Below are 16,469 nucleotides of genomic sequence, written 5' to 3'. Positions count from 1 at the left end.
TGCTGTGAGAAACGCCTGTAAACACACCACCAACACCCTGATAAAACCGCAACTGGGACCACCTTCACTAATCATTACCAGGTCTTACACTATAGGCAACATATGAATCTGGCCATGCAACTTGAATGATAATCTGTAAAATATTAAAAAAAAAAATAACATGTCGTGAAATGCAAAATAAGTTTTTAATAAAAAACTGACCAGTTTATATATTTTTATGCTACAAAAATTTTATGCTACATTTTCAAATTTGCTGCGCAAACTGTGTCATCAGCAAATATACATTTTATTTCACGTCACTGATGGCTTAAGGGATGTGAACAAAGACAGTAGCTCAGTGGTTTAATTGTTGTTCGTGTTTAAAGTGGGCAGACCAGGCGGAGAGAGAGAGAGAGAGAGAGAGAGAGTAGGCTACTGAAGGTGGGTCAGTAGAGCGGACTGCTGCTGATGTCGCTGGTCGACAAACAGCAAGTCTTCCTTCGCGACAGAAGTGTGTTAGGTGAATAAAACCTGCAAATTCGGCTTTATACTGCTTTCAACACATCTTAGAGTGAATAACCCAAGATGATATCGGACATGAAGAACTCGGCTGTGCCCTTGTGCGCTCGAGCGCTTTTCTTAGCTCAACGTGAGTATCTGATTTACCTACAAAGTTACTGTTGTTCTTTAAGCTTTATTGTGGTTCTATTTACATTGGTCAAATAAATAAAGACGGTCTATTATATTTAAACAGATTTTTTAAATGCTAAATGTTGTTTGTGTATATAGCATGTGTCTCTTCTCTCACCTGAGTGTAGGTTATATCTTTGCATGCCTCTAGAGAGTCATTGTAAATGTTTGCAAATATTCTCCGCTGTTTAAAAGTTTTATAATGTCACGTAATGGTTTTTCAGTATGTATTTTGCACTGTTGAGACCCAGACCCAAATGTCAAAACTCGTGTCCAAAACTGATGTCTTTGTTTTGAACTAACCCTAAGAGAAGTTTCAGCTCCCAACATGATATGATCACCAAAAGTTAAGCACATAAAAGAAAAATAAGCAAATGAATATATTTCTGGACATTCCGTGGAGTGAATGCTAGATGTGGTATGAAATTTTATTTTGTGCAGAGGGGAATTCAGGTGGTGAGCATGAGATATTTGTCCATGATAGCCTTGTTTTTCTCTTCTTGTTCAAATGTCTGATCCAGTGATGGTTCACAAAGAGCTGAAGCTTATTCTTTGTATTATCTTTGCACTGAAAACCAAGTGAATCAAGAAAATTCCCCTTACCTAACATATTGGACCTAGAGTTGCATATTTAGAACTCAGGAGTGATTCAGGGTGATTCACTGGACACAAACAGCAATGGCATAAGGCTTTATTTAAAACAAGTGTAGATGTTTTATTATTCAGATCTACTCATCACAGATTGAGTCAGTATTGTAAACGTATGATTAACCAGTTTTGGTCAGTTAAGACAGGCCCCAGTGGCACTCAGCAGGTTTGTGAGACAACAAAAGTGAAATCTCACCTATAGTTTAACCCATGTAAACAATCCTCAGTTACAAGGCCAATACCCAGGCTTGACAAACAGTTTTCTTTGAGTTTACTGCTGGGATGAGATTAAGAACGCAGCCTCATTTCAGGTGTAGGACTATTTATGAAAGCATTTTATAACTAAAAATACAGTTACTTATTCAATTATATACAGTTCCTCTGAAGCTGTGTTTCATCAATTTTAGAAAAAAAAAACATAATGTTTTTTGAACCTCAAACCGCATAAATACATTGCATTACTCCAAATACAAAAAATAATGTTATTTTTAGCACCATCATATGACCCCTTTAAAGAATGTTCTGGTCCAAACAACTCTGGACCAGAACATTCTTTAAAGGGGTCATATGATGGTGCTAAAAATAACATTATTTTTTGTATTTGGAGTAATGCAATGTATTTATGCGGTTTGAGGTTAAAAAAACATTATTTCCCATATAATGTACAATATTGTTTCTCCTCTGTGCCCTGCCTTTGCGTCAATTTTTACAATGCTCATCGTTCTGAAAAAGCGAGGTTGTGATTGGCCAAATGCCTCAAGCGTGTGACGGAAATGTTACGCCCCTTAACATACCCCCAGGCCAGCAGCACGAGACTCAGTCCAGCTGCTCTGCTCGTGCACATCCCATCATCAGTTCTCTTTTAGAAGTTCAGTCAGTGTACTGTTAGGAGTAACTGAATAACTCTGGATATTGGTTTATTTCACGTCAGAGGGTGTTTAAGGCACGTTTATAAACTTAATAACTTAAGTTATTTGTGGATTAGTGCGTACTGGAGATGCAAACTGTTTCAAATGATTCAGTTCGATTTGGTGAACTGGTTCGACCGGTTCACTAAGAAGATCCGGTTAAATAGAAAGATTCGTTCGCGATCCGGACATCACTAGACGAGACAAAACAAATAAAACCCATTACAGTGGGGACATAATTACTGATTATAATGACTTATACTGTCTTTTTATGCATTGCGTTGCGTATCGCACTGCATAAACATAAAACCAAGTCTGCATTTGTGATCTGAGAAACAACAAACAACAAGCCTACTCTACTGCTCAAAACTCGTGTTTGAATCACCAGCGGCAAATTATTTAAGTATAAAAAACGTACTTACAGGCTGTGAGTCAGAAGCACCAGACTGTTCTTAAAGTTTGAACTGCCCAACTTTATAGAAACAGCCTTTGTGCCACAGATGCATTACAGGCTGCTGATTCAAGAAACAGTCCTCATCCTCCATAAAATGCACAGCACAGATCTGAATATTTGGGTTGGATTGTTCTGGAACAGTGTTGAAATACAACTTAACCACTGATTTCTAGTCGTGTCCTCTTTTGGAATGCCAAACAAAGTAGTTTCGCTTTCACGACAAAACACACAGTGACTCCACAACATGGCAGCAGCGGCAACAGAGAGAATAAAAGTCACGCTCTCTTTCTTTGCATGAACATTTGGGCGGCGTTATGCAAATCTTCCCACATAGTGACGCAGAGATGCGGGGGTGGGTGTTAGAACGAGTCGTTTTAGGAGGGTGTGGTTGACTCTTAACTTTTATAAAGAATATCTCTTTGGATTTGAGACTTTAGTCTTTGCAACTTTACAGATCTTCTTTATGCACCAAGAGCTTGTTACACTCCAAAGAGAAAGGAAAAACTGAAATCGCATCATATGACCACTTTAAAATATCTTCTTTTGTGTTTCACTGAAGTCATACAGGTTTGGAATGATTAATTGTTGTTAGTTGGTGCGGAATTGTTTGTTTTTTTTGGGACACGAAAAAAAGATATAGAAGGACAGATGCAGTTTTGTAGGTTTACAGTCTCATGTGCAGGTGCTGTTTTGCCCTCAACATGTTTGTGTGAATATGAGTGTGCATATGTGAATGAAAGACGGATAGCCTATAGCAAACGGACAAGTCGTTGCATTTCAAAATGCTTCCTCAGCAGATTCCAAACCCTTGACACTCTCCCTCCTCTTTCTCTGCCTTTCACTCTGATGTTTGTGGTTTCTCTAGCTTCTAACACATCCTTTCTATTGCCCTCAGGATTTGCTGTACATTCGCAAAAGTATTTCTTTTTCTCTCATTTGACACAAAATCATTATGACATAACAACCCTCAAAGACCATATACAGAGACGAAAACCCATGTGAAAAGAAGTATTACTGTGCAGCTTAACTGAATTTCTTTCTTTATTGTAAAAGTCTCTAAAAAAGCATTATATTTCAGTCTGCTCTTTCAGAGAAACTACTGCTTTGGAAATAATTGTACAGACATTGACCGTTGACTGTTTCAGTGGTTAAGTCATCTGAATGGTGGTCACAGCTGTTAAAGACAGCTGTGCAAAAAGAACTACACTGCTCTGAATTTTCATGAAATGCTAAGTGTGTTTCACACGGTTGTGAAATGTTAAAGTGTCTTGTTCATCCAACGGACTGTTTGTGTTTTGTACTGTGTTTCTTTAAGCTTGTGGGTTGTGTGAATAGAAAAAAAGTAAAAAAAAATATTTTTAATGTGTTTTTTTAAGATTGATTTTATATAAATCTCTCGTATTTTTTTTTTTGTTGTGTTGAGTAGTAGAGAAGATATTATTACTTTTTTATTAAGGGGGTGGTTGTTTTGTTGTAGAAGATCTTATTGATGGAGGATGTTGTGGTATTATACAACTACTTTATTCATAAAGTTAATAAAATTATAATGGTGGTCATCATTTACTTACCCTCATGTTGTTCCAAACCTGACAGTTTTGTTCACAAAAAAGACATTGTTACTTATCTCATGAACATGTCAAAGAGAGCTACTGTAGGGCAAATTTCAGTAGGCCTATTTTCTTTTTTTGTGAACTGTCACTTTAAGGTTGATTTGAATTTACAAAAAACTTTAGGTATTATCTAGTTAAAAGTCTAAATTTTACCAGAGATTACAAGGTAGTGTTTTATTAGCCTGGAGTGTTTGGATTCTTCTTGTAGACATATAAAGAGGTGTTTATTCCGGATAGTCACAGACTCATACAAACATCCATAAAGAGTCCTTCCAGACATAGGGCTGCATAATATTGGTGCTGCTCATTTTCCCAAAATATTTGCTGACAAAGTAATGTTATTCAAACAGGGAAGCCTACTGTACATGGCTGGCCATCACCGTGTTTCTCTTATCTTTTTGTGTGTTGCTGTATTTTTCACATATTCTACCTATTGTTTTATTGTGCTCAGAAGCCCTCAGTGGGTAGTTTCAAGGCCCAGTTTGCCATAAAACACCCAGCCTGTTGATTTTTCAGAGCTAATCGTCTAAACAGATATTTCTAAAAAACACAGTGATAAATCCCTTATGGTACATCTCTTGTCTTTAACCCAGTGGGAAGAAAAGCATGAGGTGGCCTATATATTTAATTTGAACTAGTTTTTCTGTTTGCTTATTTTACAGTTCTGGCTTCATTCCTCTTCAGCCCTGGTAAGCACATTACTTAAAACTTAAAAAATATAATCAAAAGTGTACCGAACATATTACCTAACAGTATAAATATCCAAAAATATACACTACCATTCAAAAGTTTAAGGTCGGTACGATTTCTTAAAAAAAGATATTAACGCTAATTTAGAAGGATGCAATAAATAGATCAAAAGTGACAGTAATGACAAACACACTGTTACAATTGATTTCTGTTTCATTTAAAATTAATAAATGCTGTTCCTTTGAACTTTCTATTCTTTATAGAATTCTGTTTTTTTTTTAGCAAAGTTTTCCACATAAAACTGTTTTCAACACAGATAATAATAAATGTACTAAAATGTATTTTTATAAACCAAAATTATATTTGTAAAATATATTTAAAATGAAAACAGTTATTTCACAATATTACTGTTTTTACAATATTTTTGATCAAATAAATGCAGTCTTTGTGGGCATAAGATACTTATTTTTAAAAACATTGAATAAACTTACCGACCCCAAACTTTTGAACAGAGTAGGGTAACTGCAGCTGCATGACTGAGAACGCTGTAGCTACTTCAAACACCAGTTTACTGGTGCTGTGGCTACTTATGGTTGATAACAGCAGTGCTGCTCCATTTACTTTGGGTAATCACACATGATTAGTGCTTTTCAATGATTAGGCCTAATCTGTGTCCGGGAAACCGGCCCTTTGTGTTTCAGCGCTAGGCCAAAATGATGGCAGTGGCGTGGTGGTGGCCACGTACAATATCAGCGCCCCGCAAGGATCTCAGGCGGAATTGCAGTGCCATAGTCAGCGAATGGTGTGGACACAAGACCGCTTAAAGGATCGCCAAAGGGTAGTGCACTGGGATTTACTTCGTAGTGGCCCAGACCACGCAATGGAACGTGTTATAGACATGTTTTCTGCTGGAGACCAGCGCATCTACAACGGCTACAACCAGGGACGCATTAACATGTCCAAGACTGCTTTTAAGGATGGCAACTTCTCTTTGGTAATCAAAGGTGAGATACTTTTCGGCAATGCAAAGGAACTCCCTGAAAATGAGCCTCAAAACCTTAGCAGCCACCAGTCAATCAGTCTGTCTTTCTGTAAAGAACATCACAGTAAGCTCCAAGAATACCTTAGCAACTGCCTAACAACTACACAGAATGCTTTGGGAGCCACCAGCTATATTCCTTGGAACATCAAATCCATTCAAACTTCTCAAGTATTTAAACTACATAAGGCCTACAGTATAAAACCTTCAAATTTCAGAATTTTCAGGCAAAGCTCTGATGTTCCTTTTCTAGATTTTAGATTCTAAATTAATACATTTTGTCTGGGTTCATACAGATGTTGCAATGAGTGACAAAGGAATCTACTCCTGTAACCTGCATCATCATTACTGCCATCTGTATGAGTCAATCAAAGTTCAGCTCAATGTCACCAGATCAGGTTGGTAAATTTACTTCATATATTTTAGAGGAGGTTTTTGTCTGGCTATTCTTGGCATTTAAGCTGCATCTTGATCATACTGTTTAAGTTCATGCCAAATAAGGAACTGGCTGCCGATTAAAGAATGGAAAGAATGTGAAGACCATTTGAAAAGAAAACTTTGGAACTTTGCAAAAGAAAACTCTTATAGAGAGTGACCATTTGAAAAGAAAACTTTGGAACTTTGCAAAAGAAAACGGCAGCTGTGGTTGCCAGAATACTTTTGTAAAAAATACAGAAAAAACTGTAAAACACATTACGGCCAAAAACTGTAAATTTTACAGTATAAAACTGATATTTACAAACAAGAAAATTTTAATGTAAACCAGTAAATTCAACAACGCACACTGCTATTAAATCTGTTTTGTACCTTTTACATACTGACAACCACCATAATAATGCAGGTGGTAAAAGAGAAAGCCACATGAAGAATCAAAGCTCATCACAAGTAGCTTCGCCACAAGCAGAACTATATATTAATATATAGAAGGTGCACAAAGTCATTCATGCAAACACAAAACACCATCATGGTGACACACTATACTTAAACAATTCAATAAACTTTCATTAAACAGCAGAAGATGTAACATAAAGCCCAAATGTACAACTGATAACAAAAAACTATTAAAAAACATGATTATTTAAACAAAATACTTTCAAATGTGGAGCGTCACACAGGGAATTCTGGGAATATCAGTTTACAGTTTTTGACTGTAAATTATACATTGATTTGTCTCTTTTTATTTCTAAAAACTGTAAAATTAACAGCATTTTACTGTAAAATTACATGAAATGTCTGGTTAGATCTTTTACAGTTTTTTTCCCTGTATATAGTACAGGAACTTACTGTTAACTTATTAACACTTTTTTTTTTGTAGCGTTTTTACAAAATTGTACAGTTAAAATGACACTTATTTTTTTACAGTAAAAGAAAACTCTTATAGAGAGTGTGTAATATTACAGTTTAAAATAACTGTTTTCTATTTTAATATATTTTCAAATTTAATCTATTTTTGTGTGTAAAGTGATCCTTCATAAATCGACTTGCTAATTTGGTGCTCAAGTAACATTTCTTATTATTATCAATGTCAAAAACAATGTCAAAAATACTGCTTAATATTTTTGTAGAAACCATATTTTTTTCTTTGATAAATAAAAACTGAAAAAAATAATAATGGTAGTACTTTATTTTACAGTCCTGTTCCTCATGTACATACTATGTACTTATTTTAGCAATTACAATAACTATGTAATACCTAGGTACTAACCCTGAACCTGCCCCTAAACCTAACCCTACCCCATGTAGTTACCTTTTATTACCAGAACTTTCTTAGATAAATACACCGTAAGTACACTATAAGTACATGTAAGTACACGTACTGTAAAATAAAGTGCAACCATAATAATAATAGAATATCGTTTTTTGTAGCATTATGACTGTCTTTAATGTCAGTTAGATCAATTTAATGGATCCTTGCTGAATAAAAGTATACATTTTTAAAAAGATGTATTTTAATAATTACTTTTAAACAGTAATTATGTATGCATACTCATATATACATGTTGCTGGGGTTTTCTCTCAGCACGTAAGGAGAGGCGGTTTTGGGATGGTCAGAAGGCAGTGTTTGTAGTTCTGGTGGGCGGCACGGTGGCTCTCCCTTGCGTTAACCGCCGGCCCATCTGGACAGAGGGCAACAGTCAGGAGGACCAACAACAAGTGGTGCACTGGGATCGTCAACCTCCAGGGGTCCGACACGACCGTGCCGATCGGCTCATCGACCTGTACGCTTCTGGTGAGAGGCGTCACTACGGACCGCTGTTTGTTCAGCAAAAGATGAATATTTCTGCCACAGCGTTCTCGCAGGGAGATTTCTCCCTGACCATCTCAGACATCCAGCCCCTGGATCAGGGGCTATACTCCTGTCATCTCCACCATCACTACTGCGGCCTGCACGAGAGACGCATCTTCCAGCTTACCGTGATGCCTCCGGTCCCTCAGATCCCTCAGGAACCCACAGATGAACCTCAATATCTTCCCAATGAAGAGCCAAGTAAGAGAAACACCCAGAGTAACAGTGATGTATAATAAAAATCTATTCATTATGAGAATCAAGAGATCAAATATGAGAAGCATAAATTCAGTAAGGTTCATTTATTCAGCTTTCTTTATTTCAACTTTTTACTAATCATATACTACACTTTCACAGCACACAAGGGATTTTCCAGAATTCTCCCAATTTATCACACAGAATAGTTGCTGCGGTCAGGGGTTCTTGTTGCTGCTTTGGCATTATGACTTGTTTGCACCACAGATTCCAGTAAATAGTTTTCTTCTGAATGCATGTCTGCAGGTCATAAAGTGTGTCTAAAATGGTTGTCAGCGGAATTGGCTCTCAACTCAAGTTGCATGTGGATAAATGCCAGTGCAGACCACTTAAACAGGTAGAAGTAAATAAAAGAAAAAAGAACTTCCTTCTTGGAGCATCTTCAGCATGTTCCTGAAGAAATGTGTTGGTTACTATATTTGCAACTTAGAGCCCCAGGCTAAGGAGTTCTCCTAATTTAATTTGCTTTTCTTTATTTGTTCTTGGTTTGTAATTTGCTTGTATTCACAAGAGAAAGAGGCAAGGGTTGATACTCATTACTGCTATAGTCTACACTTGTTTTATAGAAGAGTTTTGTATTACTTAGTCAGCATTTATTGAGCCAAAGAAAACAACATCCACCCACCCTGTGACTCCCTTTTATGTCTTATGAATGTAATCTCTATTGACTAAATGATAAACAAATTGAAGAAAAAGAAATGAGAAAATAGGGCATGAACTTAAATCCTGACCTAAAACAGTCTGAGGTAAGTCTGCAGATCTGGTTACCCTGCTGTCTGGGTTGCCACGTTCACATTCATTTAAATGCAGCATTTCTCTTTTAAAGCTTATTCTTCTTTTGCCTTAAGCACACTTCTTTTTCTCTTGTTTTTTCTCACTTGCATTCCACCGCCTTTCCCTTGCCCACTGTAACAGCTCGCTTTCTCAGTTTGAGTTTTGTTCTGGTCGGATCATTCAATAGCCATATGTTTTCTTTTGAGGTATTGCCAGGCAGACAGGAGGAAAGGAGGATACGAAAGCATTTTTTATCTGCATAAGACAGGGAGGTAGGTGATGTGAATTGGGGGATAAAAAAAGAAGGAAATATATAAGAGGCAGAGAGGAACTGATGCATGAGTTTTAATGATTTTTTACAGAGACAAGAGAAATGGGGGAAAGACGGGTGGGGATTCAGCAGAAAAAACACTAATAAGAGAATGTTAACCTTAGACTACACAAACCTCAGTGGAATCTTGTGGATAACCACAGACTTTTAGGCTAGAAAGGAAAGCGCTAAACACTTTCTTCTAACAACAAAAAAATTCTGGCAAAAAAAAAAAGCGACAGATGGGTTTGTTTTTGATGTAGATCTATAAAAAGGCTGTAAAAGCACATTCAGATTTTGTAAAAAAAAATAAAAATAAAATAAAAACAACAACAACAACAAAAAATTACAAATAAAATAAAATAAATAGTCTAAACAATGTGTGCAGTGTGCACTATATTCCAAGTTTTATGAAGCCTTATGACACATTTGTATTCAGAACAAACTAAAATTGAAGTCGTTATTCACTGAACAACAATGCTCACCATTGCCTATTTGTGAGATGAGTAGATGTGATCAAGTAATCATACTTTTGAGTCATTTGATTCATTCTTTTGAATCATTTTGAAACATTCTTTTAATTATCCTTTTTGATGAATTGGTCAGTCTGGTTCACACTGGTCTGGCTGATTCATTCATGAGATGTTAGGTTCCAGTGACCCAGTTGCAGTGGTTCAGCTCGTTAAAGGGGAAGATAATCAGTGACAAAAGACTGAAGCAGCAGGAAGAAGAAGAAGCTGTAAAAGAAGCATGTGGTACTTTGATGACCAACTAATGACCAAATGTTATTTTTTAGGTGAATTGTTCCTTTAAAGCATCAAATTTCCTCAACTCCCCTAGCTATATTTTGTTGTGTTGTATTTTGTGCAGACTGTTTACAAATGTCATACAAATTGGCAGTCTATTCATTTTCTAAGCTTTCACTTTTTCTCTTTTAACTGTTGCTAAATAGCTTTGTGGTTTGACTTAATCTGCCTATTTTTTCTTTCAGTCTTTCTTTCTTGGTTTCTTTCATGATTTGTGTCTCCTCCCTTGTGCATTCCATTTCCCTTCTTCTGTTTCTTTAATTTTCTGTTGATCTATATGTTGATCTTGCCTGTGTCGCTTTCTTTCTCACTTCTTACTACATAGTTTTCTCTTTTTTACCCTCCGTCTGCATCCTTTCTGGAGTTTTTTTGGACAGCGTCTTGTTTATCTGCAGGAAAAGGGAAGTTTGCTTCATCTGTAAAGCATCTGGCCAGCTGTAGCTAGAGCTCAACATGAGGAGACTGTTGTGGGTTTAGGTCAGCCCACCCTCAACATTCCCTCATTCCCCCTTCAACCTTCCCTCAACCCTTTTTTAAGCCGTCCAAAATGTGTCAGTCCTTTCTTCTGTCTTGTTTAAGCATGAAGAAAAAGACAACTGTCTGGATTCTGCTCAGCCATTACATAAAACCATTTCCTTTTTGGACTTTTCATAATTCTGTTTATCATCTTATAGTTCAGCCATTTTAGACCAGGTGGTTCTAATCACATGAATCACTCAGGATCTGGCATATCAATATAGCTGCAAAGTTGCAAGCTTTGAGCATATTGATGTTTCCCTATGGTCTTAGAAGCAGGACAGTCCAAGCAAAGTCCCCGTGGAAGCCCTGTTCTGGATTGTTTGGCCCATAAATGTTCAGCTTTCATCATGAGCCCAAACTCAACATCTCCATAAACACAGCTATTCATGGAGACATCAGTTCATGAACAAGAGGAAAGACTGCTTCTCAAGATCTGGGAGATGTTTCATTGCTTTTTTGCATTTTATTATTATTATTATTATTATTATTATTTACAACACGAACATGCAAGGGAAGTCTGGAGCTAAGCAAACACATCTTTGCATAATAACCATAAATCACTCTTATGGAACTACTTTTGTGGAGAAGCCTGTTTGTGTTTTAACTGAGGAGAAAGATACAGAAATGAATGTGTTTTGAAATTATGTAGTAGCCATTTTAGTAAAAATGCTTTTTATTCAAGGCAAAGATTTGTGACAGAAATCTTGTCTGCCAGTAAATAGTCATATCTGGCCTTTTTATGAGGTCTTCTGAAAAATGAGGGTAGAGGATCCTTCAGCTGTTACTGATTACAGTAATCTACCCTGCAATATTAGCCTGCATTCCCCTGAGTGCTCTGGGTTCAAACATATATGATAAGATTATAGGGCAGCCGCTGCTTTTCACAGCTTACAATTACTTAATGGGTATGTTTGAACACAGTAGTAGGCAGAATTTGCTTGTTTTCACAGAAAGTGGTGGGTACATTAGAAAGATTTCATTAAAAACATTTGTTATTTGTAGTGGTCTGATGTAAATATTACCACTATTATTATTTTTTTCATGGTAATGAATAAAATTTTATATATATTGCTATTCAAAATTTTGGGCGTTTTCTGTAAGACGTTTCTAGAAAGCTTTAAATAATAATATAACAACTTCATGGCACTAAGACATTAAGAAGCAAGAATCTCTCTCAGATATTCAGGTCCAGGTCCAAACATAATAGTCTCTGTGCGATTTTCCACATCTAATAACACTACTCTTCTAAGACTTATGATATCATACAGTATTTTGTCATCTACTGTCATCATTTTAAGCTGTGTGTCTTTATTATGTCTCTATCGTTGAAGAAGTGGTGCAACTTTGGTTTTTATTTATTTGATTTATTAAATTTTCCCGGGGAAGCAAAATGGCAATGTCATTCAGTAAAATGGACCACATAGAACCTCCCCAATTCCCACAATCATCTTTCTGTTTTCCACCACTCTTCTTATTTAAAGCCATTTTTTCATTCCTGCCAGGAAAAAAAAAATCGAATTCTAGCCCGAAAACACGTGGCAGTTTCCGGTCTTTCTCGCAGAATTCAGAGTGCAATTAAAATAAACAAGTGCACATTCACACATTTGATATTTTTGTCCAAAGCCACTTAGAATGCATTCGAGGTACACATTTATCAGTGTGTGTATTTTCTTTGAATCAATCCCATGACCTTGGTGTTGCCAGTACAATGTTTTGAACTCCAGAAACAAGCAATGCACTCTCTCACCTTCAACATCTGTTTTGCCCTAATACCAGATCTCTCTATACTGCTTCTTCAGTTGTCTTTAGCTGAGGGTCAAGTCCTTACAAGTTGCAGTGCAAGAAAGATGAAAATATCCAAGGAGAAGACCAATGAAAAGGGAAAGACATGCTGTAGATATCCTTATGAATCCAGCTCTTGTGAATATTTGTTAATTACCGGCTTTGTATATTTCTTTCTTTCTTTTTCTTTCCTGGAGTTTGGTGTTTCAATTATTTTTCACTGGAAAATGTATTATGTTTTATAACAGGTTAATCTTTGTTTTGTCGAAAATATACTTTTTTTTATGTAGTATTTCTTTTATGTCATTTATTTTATAGACTATGTAAGCTGATGTGACGCCAAATAAATAGCTCCGGAGCATAGGCGATATTGGTCTCATTTCTTAGAGGACATGAAATTAGATTATGATTAAATCTGTAATATCTCTCCTTCATGAGTGCTTTTTCACTGCAAAAGATTATGTGTAGCATAAGTCTTTAAAAGTAGCACAGGGCCCTCTGGTGGTTACTAAAAATGGCAAAAAGCAATCAAGTTCAATGCAAAACTCGTCAATATATATAATTTATCGTCTTTTCTTTTAGACACCAATATGGTAGAAGTGCCGCCACATGTAATCAACGTCATCTTGCCAGAGCAAAGGAATCACTTCCTGCAGCAGCTGGGCTACATCCTGGCAATTCTCCTCCTACTGGCCCTTGTTGTGTTGGCTATCATTCTCCTGACGTGTCACCGGAAAAGACAAGGTCTTTTATCAGTCCTTTGTATCTGTCGTTTTGCATTTTATTCCTCTAAAATGTCATATAATTATATTTCAGTTGCCTAAATGTAACTGTGGTTAAAATGGTTTCTTTGTGGCACTTCAGAAGTGTCTTTCAACCATATAGTTATATATAACATGTATCAATATATGACATGTGTGTGCTCAAATATTATGTACACTGTACTTGATTTAAAATTTGCATTGCATTTGTTTTGTTTTGTTTTTTAAACATAGGCCTAGATTTTGATCCACGAAAAGTCGAAAGCCCTCCTCTGCCAACGGTGACGTATGTGTGAGTACTCACTGATGTTAAAACGCCATCTGTGAACATTAGTTACTGTATGCATAAAGCATCAGCTGTCAATATTTGTCATATATCTAGGGGCCACACATCATGTGTTAAGAAAGAATGTGAGCGAAGCATCACAGATGTGAAGTCAAGCAACCAAGAGGAGACGAAACTGGGTGAGTTTACCTCATATTTCCTCTCAAAATGCACCACCCATGAAAAGACTTGGACAAATGTATTTCTGTTTCTCTCTGCAGACTACAAGAACAATCTTCTGAAGGAAGCGGAAATGTCCAAACTTTGCTCCCCAAAAGCCATTGACCTGGACAGAGGTAAAATCATTGGTTGTGATTGTTTTAATGTATTTAGAAACAAATAAATGCAGCCTCAGTGAGGAGACTTCTTTTAAATCAAAATTCACAAATTCTCTCTCTTTAACTTTTTTGTCTGCAGAGATGGAGAAGCCTTCTTGGAAATAAGAGGTACTTTGCCACTGGCTGGTCCAGGGGCAGATTTGGTCAAACTTGGGTGACTTTGGGATGAAGAATGAAATGTGGAGAGTGACAATATGGCAAGGATATAAGTGAAAAGGAGAGAAAGACACAGTTGTATAGTTTTTTCCTGACTTAAGATGCTTCATATTTTTTGCTCTTGTGAAGCTTGCAGGAAGCACCAGAGTCTCAACAGCAGTATTTTTGACAACTGTTTCAGAGCACTAAAACAACAAGCAAAAATCTTAAAAATGCAAGAAGATAGTCTGCATTTTTTTTACTGAATTTGCCCAATGCTGCCACACACTTTATGAGTGAGAATTATACACACCCAGAATAATGTGTCTTGAGTGTCAGAATGTTTTTATACTGGTGTGAGATTTGGGCTATGTAAGGATGAGGCCTTGCAGAGGCTTTGACATGAAATGCTAGCTCAGAAGCTTTATGTGAGGAAGAACCTTCTTATTCATTGTGGAATCAAAATAGCTTTGCAGTTTTATATGATTTTGTAATTAAAAGTCCACAGCTGTATGGTACAAATATTGCAGAAGTTATTGCTACATCACAAAATGCATTTTTAATGCTTTGTTCATGTTTTTTTTTTTCTCAGTAGGTTTAAGCTGTGCTTTTTGAAAGCTACAATTCATAAACATACTTTAATGCAAGCATCTGAATACCTTTACTGTGTTATATGAACAGCATGATTATTAAAAGGTCTGTTTTAATAACCTTGCTAGGTCAAGTGTAATTTGCTTAAAATGTTGATCTGTCTCTGTATAATTTAGCCCAGACTCAATTCTGAATTTTATATGCTGGTTTTGTATAACAGTTTTAAACATGATAAATGTTAAGTAGAAAATTAAAGTCTACATTCTTATTGGTGTATGAGAGCACAGTCAGCTTAGCCAAAATATTTCATACTGTAAGTCATCATAATATTATAAACCCATTTAAATAAGTTTTTTTTTTTTCCTTTTGATATTTATTCCCATCACTAACTGTGTTACAACTAAAAAGCTACATTTCATTTAATGTATAACATATTCTATTACAGTTTTTGTATCCTGTTATGCTATCTCTGTTATCAACTTTTTCATGTTATCATTTGTATATTTTCATGCTTACTTTTCTCATGTTACAAACCTTACTACTTGCCGTTGTCACCGTTTATTTGAATATTCTAGCGTTTAATGTATTTGCTTTCATCCATATTTGCAGCTTTGAGTTAATTTGAGGTCAAACAGTTAAGTGTGAAACTGATGCAAATGCATCAAGGTACATGTACAACATACAAATAATTGAATTTTAATAGCATGGCTATGAATATGATAGATGCATACATTTCTTTTGCTCAAATCAATGTTATGTAATGTGTACTGATTATTTTGGTGAAACTGAAGCAATGCTTTTGCCCAGTATAATGATTGTATGACACTCAGTCACCCTTTTAAATTCCTCACAGGCTCCAGATAAGAATGTGTTAATACCACTGATTAAGGTTGCAAATGGAATTTGCTGGGTAGAGCACAATGCTTTCGATACACATAATGGATACTTTATCATTCCCATCCCGATGCAGTTTAATTATTGATGATTTAATTTTCAGTTCTCTCATTCAAATTCAAAACAGAAATAAAATAAACACATTGTAACCTCTAGATTATCTTTTGCATGATATCGGTGGTATTTTTTCAGTTCACAATTGTAGGCGTATGTGCCTATAATGTAAAAGATTTATGATGCTTAAACAAATTCAAGGGTTTTGATACTGGAAATCATAAGTACAGCCATTTGTTATTTATGACCAAACTTAAAAACATAAAATAAAATCTTTACTCATTTGCTCAACAAATTAAGAATGTCTGATGAACTGCAATAAGACTGCAGCTGATTTTTGACAGACATTTCTCATAATTTTACCATAAGTCATATCAGTGCTGTCTAAACAATGAACTCATCAGAACAGAATTTACCTTTGTCACAGCGCTACAAAATTTATATCACATTGTTTTTTTTTTTTTTTTTTTTTTTTTTTGGATTAATTAGAAAAACTGTTTTAAATTAACATTTGTTTGTTTTTTACCATGAACCATAAAATGCAAGCTAATTTGTTAAATACAAAGAAGCAAAAATGTATAACATTTTCTGTAGGTGAGATCAACATTGATCTTTTTTTT

At 35.8% G+C, this 16,469-nt stretch overlaps 1 protein-coding gene across 2 annotated transcripts; it reads left to right on the top strand.

Annotated features, from left to right (window-relative positions):
• Positions 1–372: 372 nt before the first annotated feature.
• Positions 373–15,606, top strand: LOC109098937 (matrix remodeling-associated protein 8-like). 2 transcript variants are annotated; one of them, XM_019112488.2, is made up of 10 exons: positions 373–628; positions 4,952–4,978; positions 5,681–5,983; positions 6,315–6,416; positions 8,039–8,506; positions 13,334–13,495; positions 13,753–13,804; positions 13,895–13,977; positions 14,059–14,133; positions 14,255–15,606. In XM_019112488.2, exons 1-10 carry the CDS (start codon positions 565–567, stop codon positions 14,278–14,280), a joined length of 1,362 nt encoding a protein of 453 aa, XP_018968033.1. In that variant the 5' UTR covers positions 373–564; the 3' UTR covers positions 14,281–15,606. The 2 variants fall into 2 exon arrangements, with proteins under 2 accessions (XP_018968033.1, XP_018968032.1); XM_019112487.2 differs by having other exon boundaries at positions 374–628; positions 13,747–13,804.
• Positions 15,607–16,469: the final 863 nt, after the last annotated feature.

The sequence above is a fragment of the Cyprinus carpio genome, chromosome A11 (genome assembly GCF_018340385.1).
Source record: "Cyprinus carpio isolate SPL01 chromosome A11, ASM1834038v1, whole genome shotgun sequence".
Classification (NCBI taxonomy): Eukaryota; Metazoa; Chordata; class Actinopteri; order Cypriniformes; family Cyprinidae; genus Cyprinus; species Cyprinus carpio.
The sequence above is the reverse complement of the archived record's forward strand: the minus strand, read 5'-3'. Positions and strand labels throughout refer to the sequence as shown.

Coding starts and splice junctions, on each gene's coding strand:
- LOC109098937 (XM_019112487.2), top strand. CDS start 565: ATGATATCGGACATGAAGAACTCGGCTGTGCCCTTGTGCGCTCGAGCG. Junction 5,984..6,314: donor CTTCTCTTTGGTAATCAAAG/GTGAGATACTTT, acceptor GGGTTCATACAG/ATGTTGCAATGAGTGACAAA. Junction 6,417..8,038: donor GCTCAATGTCACCAGATCAG/GTTGGTAAATTT, acceptor GTTTTCTCTCAG/CACGTAAGGAGAGGCGGTTT.